This window comes from Haliaeetus albicilla, chromosome 13 (genome assembly GCF_947461875.1).
Source record: "Haliaeetus albicilla chromosome 13, bHalAlb1.1, whole genome shotgun sequence".
Classification (NCBI taxonomy): Eukaryota; Metazoa; Chordata; class Aves; order Accipitriformes; family Accipitridae; genus Haliaeetus; species Haliaeetus albicilla.
Genome location: NC_091495.1, coordinates 61418 through 81244, shown reverse-complemented (window position 1 = coordinate 81244; position 19827 = coordinate 61418). Strand labels below are relative to the sequence as shown.

Sequence of the window (19827 nt, the reverse complement as noted above, 5' to 3'; positions counted from 1 at the left end):
CCCGGGCGGCCCCCCACGGCCCACGTGGGCGGGGCGGCCCGGGGTCCCTATAGCCCCGTGTCACCGGGGGTCCCTATAGCGTCCTATCAGCAAGGAGTCCCCTATGTCCTGGGGATCCCCTACGGCCTCCTACGGCATTGGGGTGCCGCGTGGCCCTGGTGTCCCTTATAGCTCGGGCTCCCCTATGGCACCCTGTATGTCCCCACAGGTCCCCACATTCTGGGGAAACCCCGCAGGCCCTATAGCCACCGCACACTGGGGCCCGTCGGGTCTCACTTGGCCCTGGCACCTCTGAGAGCCTGGGGATCCCCCAAAGCCCTGCACAGCCTGGGGGTTCCCCGTGGCCTCCCGTGGTCTGGGGTGCCCCCTGACCTGCTGCCCCAGCTCTGCCCCCCATGTGTCCCCCCACCCCCCCACTTGTCTGTGTGTCCTCCTCCCTCCATCCCCCTGCCCGTCCTGTCCGTGCGTCCTCTCTCCATCCCTCTGTCCATCCTACCCCTCCATCCTCTCCCTCCGCCCTGTCCCTGTGTGGCCCAGTGCCCTCTCTGCGACACCCAGTGCCCCCCCCCAGGCCCTGCAGCGTCCCCCCTCAGCGTCCACCCACCCACCCCAGCCTTCCCAGTGCTCCCAGTCTGCCCCAGCCCGGCAGCCCGGAGAGCAGGGGCAGCTCTTGGCCCCGGGCCATGCTCGGGAACGGCCCCCGGTGCCCCCGGGCTCTGTCCCGCTACGGGGGGGTGGGGCGAGGGCGCGGGGCGAGGGGCGGGGGGCCCGTCCCGCTCCCGGGGCCGGGGCCGGAGCCGGGGCCGGTCCCGGGGCGTCCCGCCGTAACCGGGCGGGGGCGCGGGGGCCGTTCCGGTACCGGGGGCCGTCCCGGTGCGGCGGGGCGGGGCGGGACGGGACAGCGGGAGACAAAGGAGAAAACTTCGCGGAGACCGAGAGAGCGGCCGGGACGCCGGGAGCCGCCGGGCCACCGGGCCCCCCCCGTGCCCCCCGGCCCAGCGGACGAGGCCCCCCCCCCCCCCCCCCGGACATCGGCTCCCCCGACAGCGGCACCGGGGCGGCCGTACTCCCCGCCCGGGACACCGGGGCGGCCGGAGCTGCCCCCTGCCGAGCCCCTGGTCGCCCCTGAGCTCCCCCCCGGCCCCCCCCCGAGCGCAGCGGGATGCGGCGGGGCTGAGTGAGCGGCCCCGCGTCCGCGGTGAGTGCGGGGGGGGGGGGCACCGGGACTGGGGGGGACACTGGGGGGCCCCGTAGGGCACGGAGGGTCGGGAGGCACTGCCACACGGGGAGGCGGCATGGCAGGGAGCTGGGAGTGCGGGCGGCTGCGGGGGCCAGGGTGGGCACACGCGAGGGACGAGGGACACGGAGGGGACACGGGGCTGGGGGTCCATGGGGCATGAGGTGGGGGCACAGAACTTGAGGGGGAGCCCCGGGGGAGCAGCATCTGGGAAGCTACGGGGTCTGGGGGACACTGGGGACAGTGGGAGGAGGCGACCGTGAGGTCGCGTAGGGGACAAGGGTCTTGGTAGGACTCGGGGTCTGGGGGGGGGGCACATGGCTGTGCAGGACATGAGGGCACAGGGGGCTGTAAGGGGATGGGGGGGTGGGGGACCCAGGGCTTAGATCACCTAGAGGTCTGGGGACAGGGTGGGGTCAGTGGGACCCAGGAGACAAGGAGGTCCTGGAGACACGGGTCTGGGGGTCAGCCTGGGAGGCCAGGGGGGCCCTGGGGCAGGGCTAGGGGGACATAGGGCCAGGGTAGGTGGACAGGCAGCCCAGGGCTGTGGAGGGGAACGGGGCAGGGGGGGTACAGGGAGACATAGGGGGTGAATGGGACGTGGAGTTTGGGGCCACAGGGGTCCCAGGGGAATGTGGGGTCCCAGAGCAAAGCAGGGGGGACAGGAGGGATGTTGGGATGTGGCTGGGGACACGGAGTGTCCCGCGGGGGTACAGGGGGAACATGGCATCTCAGGGACAGGGGCTGTGGGGGTGGATGATGTCTCCTGGAGGGGGACAGGGGTATCTGGAAAGGACAAGGCCGGGGGGGGGGGGGGCGGGGAGTGTCCTGGAGGGGGACAGGGGGATACAGGGGTTTCCTGGAGGTATGGGGAGAGTGGAGGTGCTGGAGTGGGACGGAGAGGCCTGGGGACACAGGGGGGTCCTGGGGCACAGGAAGGGATGGGGGTGGCAGAGGTCTCCCCAGGGCAGTGGCCAGTCCCTGTCCCCTTCCCGTAACGGCCCCAGCTGTCCCCGGGTGGGGCCGGGCTGGCCGGCACCCAGCGCCCCCGCAGACTCCCCCGGCGCAACGACGTGGCTCTGGGCGGTCCCGGGGCTCTGTCCCCCCTGGGCGGGATGTGGCTGGCCTGGGGGGAGCATGGGGACCCCGATGTGGCAGACCCCAGTGTCCCCCCAGGAAGGTGATGCCGGGGTCCCCTGAGCTGCCGTGTCCCCGCAGGAGGATGAAGCTGCCACCCGCCTGCTGCCGGCTCCAGACGCTGGGGGCCGCCCTGGGGGTCTGCGTCACCATCGGCTTCACGGTGCAGCTCCTGGGGGGGCCCTTCCAGCGCAGGTGAGACACCCCCCCCCACCCCAGGCCCCCGGGCTCACCACACGCTGCACCCCCAAAATCCCCTGGGACCTCACCCAGGGCATGTCCCAGGTGGGGCAGGATGCTGGTCCCTGACCCTTCGCGCATCTCCTGGATGGATGGGATGGGGGTCCCAGGACGGGTCCCTTGGATAGCTGGGGCCAGGCAGGACAGGCAGCACCCCCTGACCCCGCCGCGTGTCCTCAGGGCCCCTGTGGCCCCTGCCGGCCGCCCCCCGGTGCCCTGCCAGCCCCGCACCCACCTGGTGTTCCTGAAGACCCACAAGACGGGGGGCAGCAGCGTGGTCAACCTGCTGCACCGCTTTGGGGAGGCGCGGGGGCTGCGCTTCGCCCTGCCCCACCGCTACCAGTTCGGGTACCCCAGCCCCTTCCGGGCCGAGCGGGTCAAGGGGTACCGCCCGGGGGGTCCCCCCTTCGACATCATCTGCCACCACATGCGCTTCAACCTCACCGAGGTACCAGGGGCGCGTGGGGACAGCGGGGATGCGGCAGCTGTGGGGGGGAGATGGGGGGACGTGGGGGAGCTGGGCTGGGCTGGGGGATGTGGGATGGAGAGAGGTGGGGGACAGGGCTGGGGCGGGGATGGCTGGGGCTGGGGGCATCCGAGGGAGGTGGAGGACATCAGGGGGAGACGTAGGAGGTCTGGGGAGGTTTCGAAAGAGAAACGCTGTCTGGCGGAGCCAGGGGATGCCCCGGGGAACACGGGACATCTGGAGGAGATGGAGGGCCCTCTCGTGAGGCAGACGATGTCTAGGGGCGAGGGGTTTCCTGGGGGGGATGGAGGCCGGGGGGAGGCGTCTGGGGGATCCGGGAGACAGCCAAGGGAGTGGGGGGACGTTGGGGGCAGGGGGGCCACAGCCGGCAACCGCCCCGGTGGGGTGCCGAGCCGCCGCCGCGGTTCCCACCCAGGTGCAGAAGGTGATGCCCAACGACAGCTTCTACTTCTCCATCGTGCGGGACCCAGGCACGCTGGGCGAGTCAGCCTTCGCCTACTACCGGGCTGTGGCACCGGCCTTCCGGCGGGCCCCCTCACTGGCTGCCTTCCTGGCGGCCCCGGGGCGCTTCTATGAGGCCGGGGCGCGGGGCAACCACTATGCCCGCAACCTGCAGTGGTTCGACTTCGGGCTGCCGGCGGCAGAGGACGGGGCAGCGGTGGAGGCAGCGCTGGAGGGGCTGGAGCGGGACTTCGCCCTGGTGCTGCTGGCCGAGCACTTTGACGAGTCGCTGGTGCTGCTGCGCGAGGCCCTGTGCTGGCCTGAGGAGGCCGTGGCCGCCTTCGCCCACAACGGCCGCCCCGCTGGGGACGGCCCCCGTGTCTCGCCCGCCCAGGCCGCCCGCCTGCGGGCCTGGAACAGCCTCGACTGGGCGCTCTACGCCCACCTCAACCGCTCCTTCTGGCGCCGGGCCGAGGCCTTCGGGGCTGCCCGCCTACGGGAGGAGGTGGCCCGCCTGCGCCAGCGCCGCGCCGCCCTGGCACGCCACTGTCTGCAGGGTGGTGGACCCCTGCCCGCCCGCGCCATCCCCGACGGCCGCCTCCGACCCTTCCAGCCCCCCGGCCGGGCTCAGATCCTGGGGTACGCCCTGCGAGCCGGGCTGCCCCCCACCGAGCGGGAGCGCTGCGCTCGCCTCGCCACCCCCGAGCTGCAGTACAAGGACATCCTCGACCGGCGGCAGTTTGGGGGGGGCAACGCATCCATCCCGCCTGGGGGGTAGCGGGGGGGGGGGGGCCGGCAGCGGTACGCGGCCTGGGAATGGCACCATGCCTTGGTTTACCTGGGCTGGGCGACGGGCCCCCTAACCCTGATGGGGATCAGGGTCCCCCCATGGAACCACTTTGTGCCTCGGTTTACCTGCTGTGGGTAATGCTGCCCCCCCCCTCCCTGCAGTCTGATGGGGACTGGGGTGTGTTGTCCGCCCCACCCCCCCCACCCCCCGGTACAGCTCTGTGCCTTAGTTTACTTGGGCTGGTAATGGCCACCTCTAGCCCCGACGGGGATCGGGGTCCTCCCGCGGTACCACCCTGTGCCTCAGTTTACCAGGGCCGGGCAATGGCCCCCTGCCCCAGTGGGGATCAGGGTGTCCCCCCCCCGCCACGGTACAGATCCGTGCCTCAGTCTACCAGGGCCGGGCAATGGCCACGACCCCGCCCCGGTGGGGATCAGGGTCCCCCCCGCCACGGTACAGCTCCATGCCTCAGTTTACCAGGGCCCGGTAACGGCCCCCGGGCCCGGGGTGGATCAGGGGCCCCCCGCCCCCTGGGGGAAGGGGCTGCCGCAGGCCCCGCCTCATCGAGGCTCGCTTTGTGGTAACTATGGCAATAAAGACTGGAATCAGACCGCTGACTGGGTGCTTCTGCTGCCAGTCAGTCGGCGGGGATGCCCCGCCCCCCGGGAGCTGGCGAGGAGCTACAGGAGAGGAAGTCCCGCCCCTCCGGGTGTAGATTGGTCCCTGTGCGGAAGGTAGAGCATCGATGTGCTCGGCCCTCGGCTGCCCGACCCGACCAGGGCGCTCGGGGATCGGTGCCGCGCCCTGCGCGCGCCCCTCCCAGCCGCGCCCGGTCGCACCGGCAGCGCCGCGCGGACCCGGACCCGGATCCGGACCCGCTCCCGGGAGCTCCCGGCCCGGCCAGCTGCCGGCACCTGCCCCGGCGCGGCCCGGCTCCGGGAGACCCTCCGGGCACGTCCGACCCGGCCCGGCATCCCCACCCCCGACACCCCCCCGCCCCCGGGGCCCTCGTCTCCGGGGTTTCCCCTGGCCCGGAACCCACTGGTGCCCCGGCATCGCTCCCGGGACTCTTCCGCCCGCCCCCCCCGCCCCCCCCCCGCCCCGTTCCTCCGGGTCACGCCGGTCCCCGGGTCTGTCCCTCACCCCTAAGATCCCCCGGTTCCCCCGGTCCTTAGCCCCTCGCCCCCGGGGCCGGTGGCCATGGAGTCGCAGTGCGATTACTTCATGTACTTCCCGGCGGTGCCGTTCGCGGCCCGGGAGCTGCTGTCGGGGGAACCGGGCCGGTACCGGGCGCTGCCCCGCCGCAACCACCTCTACCTGGGCGAGACCGTGCGGTTCCTCCTGGTGCTCCGCTGCCGCCCCGGCAGCGGCGGTGGCACCGGGCCGGGCCGGCCGCCCTGGGCGGAGCTGGCTGCCTCGCTGGCCGCCCTGGCCAGCGTCAGCCCCGGCGGCACAGAGGCCGGCGGGGACCGGGACGGGGACGCGGATCCGGATGGCACCGGGGACGGCACCGGCAGCGGGGCCTCGCCGGAGCCCACCGTCTTCCGGGACTGCCGGGCCCTCCTGACACACAGCCAGGGCCCCCCGGGGCGCCCCGCAGCCGGGGTGGGTGATGGGGACTGGGGGTGGGGGGTGGGGGATATGGGGGTAAGGGGGAGTCAGGAAGGGACAGAAGGACAAGGGAGGATTCGGGAGGGATGTGGGGGACAAGGGGATGAGGGAGCACGGGAGGGACCTGGGAACAAGAGGGATGTGGGGACAAAGAGGGGCAGCGGGCAGACGTCAGGACAAAGGCCAAGGGAGGACATGGCATGGGGGAGAACGAGGGGGATGGGGCTGAGGGCCATTGTGGCGCTGAGCCCTGCTGTGTCCCCAGATACCGGTGGAGGACCCCATCGTGTCCACGGACGAGGTCATCTTCCCTCTGACCATCTCCCTCGACAAGCTGCCGCCTGGCACCCTCAAGGCCAAGGTGAGGAGTCCCTGAAGGAGGGGACCTTGAGGACAGCGTGGGGACCTTGGGGATGGGAGGGGACCTCAGAGACAGCGTGGGGACCTCAAGGGCAGGAGGGGATGTTGGGGACAATATGCAGTCATCAGGGACAGGATCTTGGGGCCAGTCTGGGACCACAGAGCTGGCACAGAGATCTAGGCTTAGTCCTCCTTTCTGGGTCCATCAAGGGCAAGGTAGAATTTGGGGACTGGAGGGGGTCTTGGTCATACCCTGGGGACCTTGGGGACAGCGTAGTGGCATGGGACGGGGAGCAGGATCCAGCCCTGCTTACCCCCCCTGCCTCTGGGTGAATGAAAGCCACTTGGGGTAGGTGTGGGGGACAGGAGGAGCTGTGGGGACAGAGGGGGAGCTCGGGGCTGGACCTGTGCCAGCTGTGACCTGTGTCCCTGCTGTCCGCAGATTGTGGTGACAGTGTGGAAAAGGGACACGGAGCCGCCTGAGCTGCAGGAGGGCGGTGGGTACCTAAGCCTGCTGCAGACGCGGGCGCCTGCGCACGTCTTCCGCCAGGAGCAGGGGGCCTTCAAGGCGCAGGGTAGGAGCGTCCCCGCATCCCCTCTCTCTCTCTCTCCGTATCCCCACGTCCCGTGTCCCCTGACCACCTGTGTCCCCATAGTGAGCACCCTGCTGACAGTGCTGCCCCCGCCTGTGGTGCGATGCCGCCAGCTCACCGTGTCTGGGAAGTACCTCACTGTGCTCAAAGGTGAGGGGGACAGGAGTCCCAGGGTGGCTGGAAAAGGGGTGGCATCTGTGGGGCGGCTGCGACAGAGCAGAGGATGTGGAGCCAGGGAGGATGTGACATGGGCTGGTGGGGGCCACGACAGCGTTCCCTGAACTGTCCCCTGATGTCCCCATCCTCCAGTGCTCAACGGCTGGTCCCAGGAGGAGATCTCACTGTGGGACGTGCAGATCCTGCCCAACTTCAATGCCAGTTACCTGCCCGTCATGCCCGACGGGTCCGTGCTGCTGGTCGATGATGTCTGGTGAGTGCCGAGACAGCCGGGGGACCGTCCCTAGGGTGGAGGGTGGGGCGTGGCCGTGCTGCCTCCCAGACCCCACAGGGCCCCCCATTTTTCCTCAGGATGCGACCATGCCGTGTCCCTAGCCCCACCCCCGGGAAGCACTGCTAGCCCTGGGCTGGCAGCGCGGGTCCCTGTGTGTCACTGAGCTGTCCCCGCGCCCCGTCCTGCAGCCACCACTCAGGCGAGGTGCCTGTGGGTGCCTTCTGCCGCATGGCCGGCGCTGGCTCGGCCTGCCCCTGCGCCCTCAGCGCCCTCGAGGAGCACAACTTCCTCTTCCAGCTCCAGGCACCTGAGAGGCCCCCTGAGGACGCCAAAGAGGTGAGGGAACGCTGGGGGGACCCTCAGGGCTGGGGGGACACTAGGGCTGACTGCCCCGAGGCCAGGCATGAGGGGACATTGGGGGACATCCTGGGCAGGGACCCTCCTAGTTGGGAGATGTCTGGGCCAGGATCAGGGGCCACCGTCCCGGTCGGTGGGCTGAGGGATGCTGCCCTTGTCCAGGTGTCCTTCCCTGGGGGCAGTCAGTGGAGTCGACCCTGGCTGGGACGTGGGACCACGGTCCTTGCTGTGGGGGACCGTCCTTGTTGGACCCTGAGGTGTTTGTCTTTGCCAGGGAGCCAGGGGGACGTGGGGATGTTGGGGAGTGTTCTTGCTGGTGGTGACAGGGACATCCCTGACCCATTGTCACCCCACCCAGGGCTTGGAGGTCCCACTGGTGGCCGTGATCCAGTGGTCAACGCCAAAACTGCCCTTCACCAGCAGCATCTACACACATTACCGGTAAGAACCACCCCGAGGATCCTTGAGGTGCCCTGTCCCCAAGCAGGGAGGGACCTCCAGATCCTCCTGCCCCAAGGAGGGGGACCCAGAGATATCCCTGCCCCTGCTTGTGCCATTAACCTCGTGTCTTGGGGCTGCCACGTGGCCGTTTCCACGTCCCTGTCCCTACATCCTCAGGGCTCTACGGGGCCGTCCCACATTGCTAATTCCGCATCCCTGTGGCTCACAGTGGCCATCCCCATGTCAGTACACTCCTGCCATCCTCAGGCTGCCAAGCATCCGGCTGGAGCGGCCGCGCTTTGTGATGACGGCTGCCTGTGAGTCCCCAGTGCGGGCCCGGCAGCGCTTCACTGTCACCTACACGCTGCTCAACGACCTCCAGGACTTCCTGGCCGTGCGCCTCGTCTGGACACCCGAGACTGCCACGGCCGGTGGGGACAGAGGGGATGGGGCCTGGCAGGGGCCGGGGGGGAGATTGGAGGGGCTGGCAGTGCCTCTGGGTGTAGCTAAGAGGGGAACAGATGGGGTGAGGGAAGGGGGGCAGCCAGGATGGGACATTTGTAGCCAGGAGGTGCTGGAGGTGGCCGGGCAGGGGCCAGCGGTCCCGTCCCCGCCGCGCTGGTGGTCCCTGCAGGGAAGAAGCTGTCCGGGGAGGAGCGCCGGGCCACGCAGGCGGCGCTGGATGCCATCGTGTGCCACACGCCGCTCAACAACCTGGGCTACTCGCGCAAGGGCAGCGCCCTCACCATCCGTGTGGCTTTCCAGGCGCTGCGGGCTGGCCTCTTCGAGGTGAGGTTGTCTGGCTGCGGGGCCCCTGGGGCCGCACTGGGGCCTGGCCTGGTGTCACTGCATCCCCTGTCTGTCCCCAGATGTCGCAGCACATGAAGCTGAAGCTGCAGTTCACGGCCAGCGTGGCCAACCCGCCACCCGAGGCCCGGCCCGTGTCACGCAAGAGCAGCCCCAGCAGCCCGGCCGTGCGGGACCTGGTGGAGCGGCACCAGGCTGGGCTGGGCCGGTCCCAGTCCTTCTCCCACCAGCAGCCGTCCCGCAGCCATCTCATGAGGTACGCGGGGACAGCGGGGACCTGGCAGAGGGACGCATGGGATGGGCAGAGCACCTGGGGCATGCTTGGAAGGGACCCGTGGAACAAGATGGGCACAGTGGTGGGATCAGAGCAGGGTCGGGGCGGGGCACGCAGAAGGGCGATGTGGTGGGGTGACAGGCAGGACAGGGCTGGGGTACACCTGAGACAGGGAGGACACCCAGGACAAGGGTGACCTGGGGCAGCCCCCATCACCTCCCCACGCCCCAGGTCAGGCAGCGTGATGGAGCGACGTGCCATCACCCCGCCGGTGGGGTCCCCCGTGGGACGTCCCCTCTACCTGCCCTCCGAGAAGACGGTGCTGTCCCTGGACAAGATTGCCAAGCGGGAGTGCAAGGTGCTGGTTGTGGAGCCTGTCAAGTGATGGGGACCTGGGGGATAATGGGGATGGACAAATCCTGCTGCGTCCTGGAGACTGCACTGGAAGGGGACAAGCTTTGGGGGGGGGGGAGCGCAGAACGCAGGGGGCTGGGGCTCTGTCTCTGCACTCCCAGGTGATGAACCTGCTGCTTCACTGGGACTGGACTGGAATGTGCCATGGGGGTACCAATGGGGACAGGGGTCTGTCCCCAGCCTGGGGGTGACAATGCTCTGGGGATGGGGGTGGCATGGGGGAAGCGGGGGGACGTCCTGTGGCTGGTCCCAGCGCTGTTTACACCCCTTCAGCTTCCTGCGTTGCCTTGAATTTGGCTGCTTGGGGTGGGAGGGGGGATGGGGGGAACAAGGGACCAGGACCTCTCCCTGGGGCCATGGGGGACACTGGGACCCGTCCTTGGGGCGCTGAGCCAAAGGCAGGTCCTGCACTGCCAACCCCTGTGCCCCGCTGGGGATGGGGATGTCTCCGTGCCTCCCAATATGGGTGGCACCTCCACTCCCTGTTATTTATTTGTCTCCGCACTGGCTGCTGTCCGTGTGTGTGCGCGTGTGCCAATAAAGCGCTGGCCTGGACATGGAGACAAGTCTGTCACTGGGGGATGCTGGGGTGACTTGGGGTGTTGCAGGGTGTGGGAGTGGGGGGAGCAGGAGCCCCCCGAAGGGCTCTGCGTGCCCCTCCCCTACGAGCACCCCATCTCACCCTGTGCCCTGTCCTGAGTGGACCTGTATCCCCCCGCAAAGAAGCCAGATGGGGGGGTCCAGGACATAATTTATTGCCTCAATAGAGGGACAGTGTGTGCGGGGGCGTGATGCTGCGGGGACCCGAGGCACATGGGGGACACCACGTGGCCTTGGGGACTGCACGGACATGGAGGACCAGTCCCCAAGGCCCTCGAGGTGACAGGGATGTGACTGGGTGTCGCTGCAGGGCCCTGGGGCCAGCAGGGACAGGGGAGCCGGTCCTCCGCTACCCTGAGGCCCTGTGGACAGTGGGGATGAGGGGGACTGTCCCCCGCTTTGGCGACAGCGGGGGTGCGTCTCAGACGGCAACGGGCTCCTGGACGTGGTTCTGCCGCTTCACCACGAAGAGCTTCTGTCCAGAGACAGTGACGAGGAGGGAGTGTTCCCCGAACACCACTGCGGGGACAGGGTAAGCACAGGGGTTGGGCCAACACCAGCACCCCAAGCGCACTGGGGGCACTGCCACCCCGGGGACAGGACAAGCACAGGGCCACTGACATCCTGGGGAGAGCACCTGGGACGGCACAGTGGTCGGGGCTGTTCTGGGCACAGTGGGGCCACCAGCACAAGGACAGTATGAGGGTCACAGCCACCCTAGGGGCAGTGGGACCACTACTACTGGAGGGATAACTTGGGGTCACCCCTACAACACGGGGGACAGCAGCGCCACCGCTATCCCCCTTGGCAGTCATGGCCACCCGGGGGACGGCAGGGCCACCAGCACCACCCTGGGGACAGTTTGGGGGGCACTGTCTTGACCCTGGGGGTGGCGTGGGGGTCAGGGCTACCCCAGGGACAGCCCACACTCACCAGAGAGGCGCTTAAAGGGGGGGTCATGGCCGCGCTGGAGCCGCAGCCCACAGGCCGTGGCCACCAGCTCCGAGAGGATGGCGGCCGTCTGCTCATCGTTCTCTAGGTCGCCTGATGACTGGGGAGCGGGGCAGGGGAACAGTGTCAGTGGCACCCGGGCGTCTGAGCCCACCCCTGCGCCCAGATACGCGGGTACACCACCCCCTCCCAGATACCCGGGTACCCCTTCCACCCCCCCAGGGCCCGGGTGTCTGTCCGCCCCCGCCCCTCGTCCCGGCACCCAGGTGCCTCCGAGTACCTCTGTGTCCCCTCTGCACCCCCCTCCCGCCCCGCAGGGACCCAAAGTGTCCGGGTGTCGTCCCCCCCGCTCCCCCCGCCCTGCCCCGGGACTCCGCCCCAGGTCTCTGGGAGCGGGTGCCGCCGCCCTCACCGCCAGCACGGCCCCATCGCTGATGACCAGGTAGCCCAGCTGGTCCGGGATGCGCTCCAGCCCCTGGGTCAGCGCCGTAGTCTGGGGGCAGCGGGGGGGGGGATCCGTCAGCCCGCACGGCACAGGGCCCCCCCGGTTCTCCTCCCGCCTCAGCGCGCCCCTAACCCCAGCTCCCCCCAGCCCCATGCCCCAGCGCCCCCGGTGCCCCAAAGCGCCCCCCGCCATCCCAGTCCCCACCAGTGCCCCTCATCCCGGCGCTCCCAGCCCCGCCCCACGGTCCCGGTCCCTCCCTCCCGCTTTCTCCCGGCGCCCGCCGCAGCACTCACCATGGCGCCGCTCCGGCGCCGTCCCGGTCAGGTGACCGCCGCGCCCCGCCCCGCCGTCCCATTGGCGCAGGGTTCCGCCTGTCATCGGCCCGTCCCGCTTCCCCCGGCGCGCGCCGCGGATCCCGCCCCCGTCGGCTCGCCCACCAGTGGGAGCCGGCTGGGAAAGCACGTGGTGAGAGAGGGCGCGGCCCGAGCGCCTCCGGGCGGGCAAATAGTCAGGCTTGTATTTGCATAGAGGGAGCCGCCTGCCGCGAGGGACGACGGGTCCCCTCCCATCTACAGACCCTGCCCTCCTCGGGGGTCCCGCCGCTTCTATTGGTCCCGCCGCGGGGGAGGGCGGAGCGTCACCATCGCAGGGGCCGCCTGCGCCACCCGCGCGCGCCCCCGTGACGGCGTCCCCTCGGGCAGCGCTCCGGGAGACGCGGGGTCCGCAGGAGCACGGGGGGGACACGCGGACCCCGGCCTCTGAGCGGCCCCACAGCGCATCCCGTGTCCCCTGCACTGACCCCGTGTCCCATCCCGTGTCCCCCACCCTGACTCCGTGTCCCCCACCCTGACCCCGTGTCCCATCCCGTGTCCCCCCACCCTGACTCCGTGTCCCCCACCCTGACCCCGTGTCCCATCCCGTGTCCCCCATGCTGACCCCGTGTCTCATCCCGTGTCCCCCACACTGACTCCGTGTCCCATCCTGTGTCCCCCACCCTGACCCCATGTCCCATCCCGTGTCCCCCACCCTGACTCCGTGTCCCCCACGCTGACCCCGTGTCCCATCCCGTGTCCTCCACCCTGACTCCGTGTCCCCCACCCTGACCCCGTGTCCCATCCCGTGTCCCCCACACTGACCCCGTGTCACATCCCGTGTCCCCCACCCTGACCCCATGTCCCATCCCGTGTCCCCCACCCTGACTCCGTGTCCCCCACCCTGACCCCGTGTCCCATCCCGTGTCCCCCACCCTGACCCCGTGTCCCATCCTGTGTCCCCCACGCTGACCCCGTGTCTCCCACGCTGACCCCGTGTCTCATCCCGTGTCCCCCACCCTGACCCCATGTCCCATCCCGTGTCCCCCACCCTGACTCCGTGTCCCCCACCCTGACCCCGTGTCCCATCCCGTGTCCCCCCACCCTGACTCCGTGTCCCCCACCCTGACCCCGTGTCCCATCCCGTGTCCCCCATGCTGACCCCGTGTCTCATCCCGTGTCCCCCACACTGACTCCGTGTCACATCCTGTGTCCCCCACCCTGACCCCATGTCCCATCCCGTGTCCCCCACCCTGACTCCGTGTCCCCCACGCTGACCCCGTGTCCCATCCCGTGTCCCCCACCCTGACTCCGTGTCCCCCACCCTGACCCCATGTCCCATCCCGTGTCCCCTGTGCTGACCCCGTGTCTCATCCCGTGTTCCCCACCCTGATGCTGTGTCCCATCCAGTGTCCCCCCGACCCCGTGTCCCCCTGACCCCGTGTCCTATACCGTGTCCTGCGCAGTTACCCCGTGTCCCATCCCATGTCTCCCCCGACCCCATGTCCCATCCTGTGTCCCCCACCCTGATCCCATGTCCCCCGCACTGACTCTGTGCCCCATCTCATGTCTGTCCTGGACCTCACAGCTTTTAAATTTTTCCTTCTATGTCTACTTCTATCAAGCTCTCTATCCTTTTTTTAAAATTCTTTTGTGTTTGTCACATGCCCTGTTGCTTTGTAAGTTTCTTATTTTTTTTCTTTTCTCTCAATTCATCCTGAGGCATTATAGGGTCTCCTCGGCACGCTTTTATCTCTGGAGCATCATTTGTACCCCTCTCAGTTTGTCAGAACATCGTCTCTTCCTCAGAGCAGTCTTTTTATTCTCTCCTCCATCTTGCTTGACTCCAGTGGGTCAATGTCTCCCTCATGACATCTGTACTCTATTCAAATCCCCTCCCGAGTACCTTTGTGCCCTCGAACTCTCTTCTGTGTCTCTGGCCACCTCAGCACCCCTCTGTTTCTGTCACCATGCTTCCCGTGAGTGTTCTTGCATTCCATGACCATCCTTTAGTCCTGCAGTAGGCATTGTATCTTTTTTGTTCAGAGACAACTCTTCCTCAGGCTTTCATTGTGCACCAGAGCACTGTTACCTTCCCCTCCGCCATGTCAGATGCCTCTGTTCGGTCCCCAGTCCCCTGAGGACATCTGTACTCTGTTCAGAGCCCTTCCTGAGTACCTCAGTGTGTCAGAAATCCTTTGTCTCTATGTCCACATTTCCTCTACCCCCAGAGCCCTCTTGTTCCTGTCTTGATGCCTCCTGAGACTGTCCTCATGCCCTGTGGCACCCTTCGAGCTCTGCAGCCCTCTTTGTATCTCTCTTATTCAGACAGAGCCGTTCCTCAGGCTTTCTCTGTGCCCCAGAGCTCTCTTACCTTATTCACTGCCATCTCAGATGTCTCCATTCAGTCTCTCATCCCCTCAGGACATCTGTACGTGGCTGGGACGCTGTTGAGGATTTCTCGGCTGGGCAAGGGCATGTGAGCAATCCAGCCTTTAGCTGGGAACGAAGCATAAGTTTACAAAGTGCTGAAGCAGACAAGGACGCTATGTCCTCGTACGCTGGGAAAAAGGAAGATAAGAAGAGCCTGACAAACAACTCCTGGATGCCGAAGAATGAGATAAGTAACTGCTGGACACCTCGTGAAGAAGCTTGCACAGCCAACAGAGAATAAGATAGCGTCGCATGAACCGGGGTATTGTACCAATTAGAGTATTGTATAAGGCGCGTGCACAAGCGCATAAGGTATATAACTGTGCTAAAAGTTGTAGTAAATGGGCTTCACTTGATCACGTTGGTCTGTGTGTGATGTCCCCTGTGGACCCTCTGCAACAGGACGCCTTCCTGAGTTTTGCATTGTGTCCCAGAGCTGCCTTCTGTCTCTCTCTCAGCACCCTCCTTCTCCCATTGTCATGCCTCCTGAGGCCATCCTCGTGCCCCACAGCCGTCTCTTCAGTCCCTGGTCCCCTAAGGACATCTGTAGTCTGTTCAAATCCCCTCTGGACCACTTCATCATGTCCTAGAGCCTTCTTTTGTGTGTCTATCTCAGAACCTCTCCGCTACTGTCACAATGCCTCCCTGAGCCTTCTTTGGTATCTTTGGCTGAATTGGGACCCCTCTAATGGTGTCATGATGCCTATTGATGCCTTTGAGGTTGCCCTTAGCACACTTTTAGCTTTGTAGCGGACTTCACGTCCCTCTCGTTCCCTCAGAGGACTTCCCGAGTCCGTATCTGTGACCCAGCCCAGCCACGCTGTCCTCTCTTCCCTCTAGCTGTGCCTCTATTTGTTCCCTGGCCCTCTGATGACATGTTTACTTGGTTCAGATCCTGTCTGGATTTAACTGTTGTGTCCCCAATCCCTTTTTGTTTCTCTCTGGCTCCCTCAGGACATTTATTCTCCCAGTCACAATGCCTCCCAAGACCTTCCTTGTTCTCCACATCCATCTTGTAGCACTTTAGGTGAGGCCACATTTGAGCCACAGAACATGCATTTGTTCCTCTACGCTACCTAGGATTCCCACCCAAGACCATCTGTTCTCCTCTCAGATGACCATCCGAGTTCCTCCTTGTCATCACCAAGCCTTCTTTGTTCCATTAGTCCCCCTCAACACCCCTCTCCTCACAGTCACAATGCCTCCCGAGACCTTCTTCGATCTCCACAGCACCTTGTAGCACTTGATCTCCCTTTCTATCTCTCTTGTTCCACAGGAGCCACCCTTCTTTCTTTGCTATGCAGCACTCCTTTATCTTCCTCTCTGCCATTGAAGGTGTCTCCATTTGGTTCCTCTCTCACTCAGTCTTCTCTAGTTTGCCTAGATGCCCTCCTGAGACTCCGAGGCCCTTGCTGTGTCTTGTCTCCAAGCCTTCTTTTCTTACGCTGCCCCCCTCCCAATTCCTCCACTCTCTATAGCAATGTTTTCCGAGTCCTTTCTTGTACTCCTCAGCAATCCTGTAGCACTTTAGCTCCCTTTCCATTTTATTTTTTTGTGCTCTTCAGAGCTCTCTTATCTTCCTCTTTGCCATTTAGGATGCCTTTGTTCAGCCATGCCCCCTTGACTATGTCTGTACTGTGTTGAAATACCCTTCAGAGTTCCTCACTGTTATCTCTGAGGCTGCTTTGGTCTCTCAGGCCCCCTCGGGACTCCTCTGCTCCCTTTGCTGAGCTCTTGCGAGACATTCCCTACGCCCTAGAGCCTGTTTTTGATTGGGAGGGCACTTTGCACCCCTCTTTGCCCCTGAGAACCCCTCCTGAGTCCTCATCTTTCACCCCGGTCAGTCCTTCTGTCCTCTCATCTGTTTGGTGCGCCTCCATTTGATCCCTGGTCACCTGAGGACATCTGTTCTTTGTTCAATTCGCTTTTGAGCTCACTGCACCCCCAAGACTTCTCTGGTCTCTCTGGCCCCTTCAGAACCTCTCTAATCCCTCTGATGATGCCTCTTGCTCTGTCAGAACCTTTTCCAAAGCCATATTTCTGCTCCAGAGCAGACTTTCTGTTTTCCATCTTATAATGTGTTTCCGTTTGGTATCTGGTACCCCAAAGATGTCTATTGTCATCTTAGATCTCCTCTTGGGTTTTTCAGAGGAGGCGATAGCCTTCATCTATTTTTATCGATACATCTCCAGTGGTGTTTTTTGTTGTGTTTTGCAATTTGTTTTTGTTCTAGCTACTTAGATGTTAATTAGGCTGCTTCATACAGTTTCTGATACATTTCTTGTATTTCAATGGTATTTTTGTGTTTTCTGTCCTTTGGGACTCATCTAGTTCTCTTAAGGGAGTCAGTTGGAGAGACTAGGGTCACTCTGAATCATTGGTCATTTACCGTAAATAATTTACTTTGCAAACGGAGATATTTTTGAGAAGGGATTCTTAACGGATCCAATTCCGCTTTGTCATTCAGTCCTATCCAGAAGGTAGTTCTGATAGAAGTTAGGTGGTATGCGTGGTCTTGCTAGAAATGAAGTGTAACCCCATAGTGTTTTGGGGTTTTTACAGGAAACTAAAGCACATCAATTTTGATAGTAGTATGGTTACTGCATTTAATGAATTAGTTTCTTACATAGCTTAGTGGGACATCTATCTTTTTCTATCTACGCCCCAGAAAAAATAAGTTTTATTCCCTGCCCCGTCACATTGCTGTTGCAATGAGTGTAGCTGTAGTACAAGAGCAGGTATCGTTATTTCCAGTAAGGCGTGCTTGCTTTGTTCAGTGCTTTGCTCACTGTAAATTCAAGGCACATGAGAACACTCCTGCTGCTCCTCCAGCTGACTTTATAACTGCTGGTGGTTTGCCCTTCCCCTTTCCCAGGTGATTGTGCTAAGGGTGGTGGGCGGAGGCTGGGGGTATTTGAGCCACAGCCTCTGCTGAGGGAGCTCCTTGTGCTCCTGGGTTTCTTTAGTGTTGGTGCTCAGCTCTTGCTTGAGTCCTTTGCAGCTTTTGAGCTGGCTCAGCCCTTTGGGAAGAGGTGTCTGCCTGAGGTAAGAGCTTCAGGACCAGTCAAGGTTCAGCAGCCTGTGTGGTAGAAAGTAACACTTGTATGCAGCTTTTTTTTTTTGTTTTCCTTTTTTTTTTTTCAGGTCAGTAATTTTGTTTTGAGTGTTTGGGGGTAGAAAGATGGTTTAATAGTATGCATTGTTTGTTTTGTTTTGTTTTTTTTTTTTTAAATTCTTCATGCATTGTGTTTTCCTGGAATTCCCAGCTTTATTGAAAAAGGAGCCTTGTTTTTTTTTACCAGTTCTGCTGTATGCTGTGTAAGTTGCTGATATCTCTCTTAACGGGACCGATGGTGATGTTGTTTAGCAGGGGTTAGGGTGAGCGTCTTGTATGTATTTGTATGTGAAGATTTGGTATTTCTGAAGAAAGCAGAAGGGCCGTGAAGCACAATGCCTTTCAGGGTCTGGGATGCCTCGTCGCCTTTCCTCATTGCCCACAGAATGCCCCGTTGTCCCTAGAATCTTTGCAGCTCGTGGCAGGCCCCTCGTAGATTACAAGCCTTGGGACTTGACTTTATTTTGTGGGCACGTAGCAGAGCTCAGGGTCTCTGTGAAACTGTAGGTTAGGAGGTGCCCCCGGAATTTGGGATGTGGCTCAGAAGAGCGGCTCCTGAGGAGTAGCCACTGAAGGGGGTTCAGGGGCGCGAATGGAGGGCAGGAGGTGTCAGGAAGCAGTGGGGTTCCCTTCCTGACAGTTGAGGAGAAGAAAAGGGGTTTCTAAAGTTTTGGGACTGCTGGGGAAAGGGAGGAGGGTTCCCCAGCCCTTCTCAGATGAGTTTTGCAGTTGGATTTGGATGTCATAGAATCGTAGAATGGTTTGGGTTGGAAGGGACCATAAAGAGCCTCTAGTTCCAACCCCACCCCCCAGGGATATCTTCTGCTAGACCAGGTTGCTCAAAGCCCCATCTGACCTGGCCTTGAATGCTTCCAGGGAGGGAGCATCCGCAGGTTCTCTCAGCAATGCGTTCCAGTGCTTCGCCACCCCTAGTAAGAAACGTCTTCCTAATACCTAAACTAAATGTACCCTCCTTAGGACTGAAGCCTTGTCCTATTGCTGTACACCCTTGTAAAAAGTCCCTCTGCAGGTTTCTTATAGGCACCCTTTACGTACCGTGAAGTCTGCTCTAAGGTCTCCTGCAAAGCTGCATGCCGGTGAGGGGTCCAAGAAGGTGAGGCGGTCGTCGGCCGGGTCGGTGTTGAATAGCGAAGTATTATGGGGCTGCTCGGTTAAGCATTTACCTTCTGTGTTGGAGGCGCTGTGTGGGCTATCTTTGAATTGGGTGAGCGTTTGAGGTGAGCTGTGGATTAGTGAGGAGGAGCATGGGGCCGATGACTTCTCACGAGTGCCACGCTAACTTGGTGTCTCTTGGTACCTTAGGTACCACAAGTGACGACGGCTGCAGGGTCTGACTCTGGAATGAGCGGGGAAGCGAACGCGGTGGCACTTGTGAGGAGGGGGGAGTTGGGGAAGTAGTTGGCGTTGGCCAGCGGCATGCTTACTCCCTTTTCTGATTTGGTTTTTTTTGTTTGCTTGTTTGTTTTTTTCATTGCAGATGTTGAAGAGCACTGCGTCCCCTTGAGGAACATCCCAGTTAGCCCGTGTGGTTTTGTGGAGGATGGATTCGGACCCTGGGCCCTCTGCAAGCTAAGTTGAGGGACCCGGGCTGGGGGGAGGCTGGGAGGAAGGGACCCAGCTGGGAATTGCAGGGAGGGGTTTTAAAGTGAGAGTAGGAGGGCAGGGCTGTCCAGGAGCAGTCCTGTTTGGGCAGATGAAGGGAGCGGGTTGCTTTTGAGCCCGAGACCAGCGTGTGCCGGGCAGGGCAGTTCCAGCCCGTGTCCTCGGTGGCGTGTAGTTTGTGTAGTCTGTCTTGTGCTCTTAGACCTTCCTCAGGTCTCGATGTCCTCGTTACGCTTTGCGCTGGAGGAGCATGGCATGTGCTTCGGGTGCTGTCCCTAGCGTCTCGAATGCCCGTACTTATCGGCCCGGTGCCAATCAGGTGCTTCTTTTCTTGCACTCGGAGCTCTAAAGCATGGATCGGTCTCGGCGGGTTCCGGTCGGTCCTCTTTTGGCAGCGTTCTTCTGGGCTGCATTGGCAGCTCTGCTCTCTAGCCGTCCATTTTCTCGGACTTGGACTTCTTCCCCGCATCCTGACATCCTTAGGTCTCAACGCCAGGCTTCTGGTGCATCTGTCGTCTGGGTTTTGACAGTGCCATCTTGTAATGGGCCATTCTGTTCGACTCCTCTTCTCTGGAGGCTCTGCCGTAGAGCCTCCTGGCCTCATGGTTCCGGCTCCGTAGGTCGTCTTGCCCGACGACGCCTCCCGTCCGGGCGTCATTCTTCATGCCGAGAGTTTTCTCTCTCTTTGAATCACATCGTTGGTAGCGTT

General features: G+C 63.5%; 2 protein-coding genes across 5 annotated transcripts; one reads left to right on the top strand and one right to left on the bottom strand.

Annotated features, from left to right (window-relative positions):
* Window positions 1-785: 785 nt before the first annotated feature.
* On the top strand, window positions 786-10195 carry TRAPPC14 (trafficking protein particle complex subunit 14). Of its 3 annotated transcripts, none has more exons than XM_069799645.1 (13): window positions 786-1202; window positions 2459-2569; window positions 2795-3062; window positions 6209-6304; window positions 6746-6878; window positions 6960-7046; window positions 7206-7326; window positions 7536-7683; window positions 8063-8145; window positions 8413-8576; window positions 8780-8934; window positions 9015-9208; window positions 9458-10195. In XM_069799645.1, the coding sequence occupies exons 2-13, from the start codon at window positions 2460-2462 to the stop codon at window positions 9609-9611; spliced, it is 1713 nt and encodes a 570-aa protein (XP_069655746.1). In that variant the 5' UTR covers window positions 786-1202; window position 2459; the 3' UTR covers window positions 9612-10195. The 3 variants fall into 3 exon arrangements, with proteins under 3 accessions (XP_069655746.1, XP_069655745.1, XP_069655744.1); XM_069799644.1 differs by having other exon boundaries at window positions 787-1198; window positions 2456-2569; XM_069799643.1 differs by lacking the exons at window positions 786-1202; window positions 2459-2569; window positions 2795-3062 and adding an exon at window positions 5091-5937.
* A 179-nt stretch (window positions 10196-10374) lies between these two features.
* On the bottom strand, window positions 10375-12043 carry LAMTOR4 (late endosomal/lysosomal adaptor, MAPK and MTOR activator 4). 2 transcript variants are annotated; one of them, XM_069799646.1, is made up of 4 exons: window positions 11930-12024; window positions 11604-11684; window positions 11174-11291; window positions 10375-10759 (listed from the first exon to the last, which is right to left on the bottom strand). In XM_069799646.1, the coding sequence occupies exons 1-4, from the start codon at window positions 11930-11932 to the stop codon at window positions 10662-10664; spliced, it is 300 nt and encodes a 99-aa protein (XP_069655747.1). In that variant the 5' UTR covers window positions 11933-12024; the 3' UTR covers window positions 10375-10661. The 2 variants fall into 2 exon arrangements, with proteins under 2 accessions (XP_069655747.1, XP_069655748.1); XM_069799647.1 differs by lacking the exon at window positions 11604-11684 and having other exon boundaries at window positions 11930-12043.
* Window positions 12044-19827: the final 7784 nt, after the last annotated feature.